The sequence below is a fragment of the Bison bison genome, unplaced genomic scaffold (assembly GCF_000754665.1).
Source record: "Bison bison bison isolate TAMUID 2011002044 unplaced genomic scaffold, Bison_UMD1.0 scf7180017864358, whole genome shotgun sequence".
Taxonomy (NCBI): domain Eukaryota; kingdom Metazoa; phylum Chordata; class Mammalia; order Artiodactyla; family Bovidae; genus Bison; species Bison bison.
In genome coordinates, this window is record NW_011494930.1 from 261043 (window position 1) to 263015 (window position 1973).

The window sequence follows — 1973 nt, forward strand, 5'->3', positions numbered from 1 at the left end:
GTTTTATTCTTTGCTGTCAATGATGCTCCACAATAGAAATGCCACTGAGGTCTAGAATGACATTTTGATTTGGATGGAAAGGGAAGCGACACTTCATAAGTTGCAAAATCTTTATGATCCTCTGTGGAGATACCTAATTTCATTCAACCAATGTTCCTGAGGAAGTACCATGCATCACACTCTGTGTTGGGTCCTGGGCATTAAACATCACAAAGGCGAGATATCTATTTTCATAAAGCTCATGATCTACTCAAATGACTAATACAACAAAACAGTAAGATGCATAATTTAGAAAAGATAATGGTAGAAATGCAAAAGAAAGAGCATCAGATATGCACAAGATTTCCTGGAACAAAGGTCTGCCTAAACCTCTTAGAAGATTTAATGTTCACTGGGATTTTTACCAGGAAGAGGAGTGGGAGAGAGGTGAGAACGAGCTTGAAATGTGGGGTGTGAAAGTGTACTAGACTGTGGAAGTGGTCACATATTCCTCTAAGTGCTTCATGGGAACATAATTGTTCTCTGCACATTTGTCATAGGACTGCTGACAAAGTCCAGAGAATGTTGCTGAGGGAGTCACAAGGTCACAAACTGGAATTAGAGATGGATAGAGAACACCCCTGGGTCTGAACTTGCTGCCTTAGGACACCTCCATTCATTTTACTCTGGCTTTCCTTAGAAAACCTGAGAATGGACACAAAGACCTGTTCAGGCACATGCCTTCACTTTTGCAACCACACATCTGCAGGGCTGTCAGTCTCTTCTCCATCTTACCTCGTGTTCTGGAGGGTGGACACCTCACTATTGAGGGAACAGAGTTTTCTTTTCAAAATCCAAAGGGTCATCAGAAAGAAGGCTAAATTGACCTTCAGGAAACCAGAAAAGATTTATTTAGTAAAATTTCAGTCCCTGTCCAGCCTGTCCAACATCATTTCCGCACTTAAGTAGTTTCTATTTTTAACCATATTAGTGTGTTTTAAGAATGGTCTTAGAAAATGCAACCAAACCCATGATAACCCAGGAACACTCCTGTTCTTGTCCCCTCTGTCACCAACCCATGCCCCCCACTTTTTGTTCTCTTTAAATGATGCTTAGCTGAGTATTAAAGATGCTTTGATGTCATCACTCACAGAGAAGATGGCACAGACTGGTCCAAGGAAACCCCATTTAAATCCCTTTTCTGAGTTGAGCCAGCAGCTGAGAAGGGAGAGAATAAAAATGCATTTGTGATCAAGAAGATGTGGTACATATTTACAATGGAATATTACTCAGTCAGAAAGAACTAAATAATGCCATCTGCAGTGACATGAATGGACCTAGAGATTGTCATACTAAGTGAAGTAAGTCAGATAGAGAAAGACAAATATCATATGATATTGCTTATATGCAGTATCTTAAAAAAAGTATATAAATGAGCCTATTTACAAAACAGAAATAAAGTCGCAGATGTAGAAAACAAGCTTATAGTTACCAAGGGGGAAAGGGGGGAATAAATTGGGTGACTAGGATTGACATATACATGCTACCATATTTAAAACAGATAAGTAATAAGGACCTACTGTAGAGCTCAGGGTACTGTACTCAATACTTTGTAATGACCTATATGCAAAAAGAATCTGAAAAGGGGCTGAATATATGTATATGGATAATTGATTCACTCTGCTGTACAGTAAAAACTAACACAACATTGTTAATCATCTATATTCCAATGAAAATTAATTTAAAAATGAATTTGCATTGCATATGAGTGCATATATATGGAATCTAGAAAAATGGTACTGGTGAATTTATTTGTAGATCAGAAACAGAGACACAGACATAGAGAACAGACTTGCAGACAGAATGAGGGGAGAATGTGGGGTGAACTGAGAGCAGCATTGAAACGTATACATTACCATGTGTAAAATAGTTAGTGGGAAATTGTTGCATAACACAGGGAACTCAACCCAATGCCTGTGACAACCTAGAGTCGT

At 38.6% G+C, this 1973-nt stretch overlaps 1 protein-coding gene across 1 annotated transcript in view; it reads right to left on the reverse strand.

Moving 5' to 3' along the window:
- The window catches only part of LOC104999631 (EGF-like module-containing mucin-like hormone receptor-like 2), a 317660-nt gene that overhangs the window by 251130 nt on the left and 64557 nt on the right, over positions 1 to 1973 (reverse strand). The window contains 2 exon segments of the mRNA XM_010855196.1: positions 776 to 866; positions 1131 to 1197. Of these exon segments, the coding sequence (XP_010853498.1) occupies positions 776 to 866; positions 1131 to 1197 (158 nt within the window).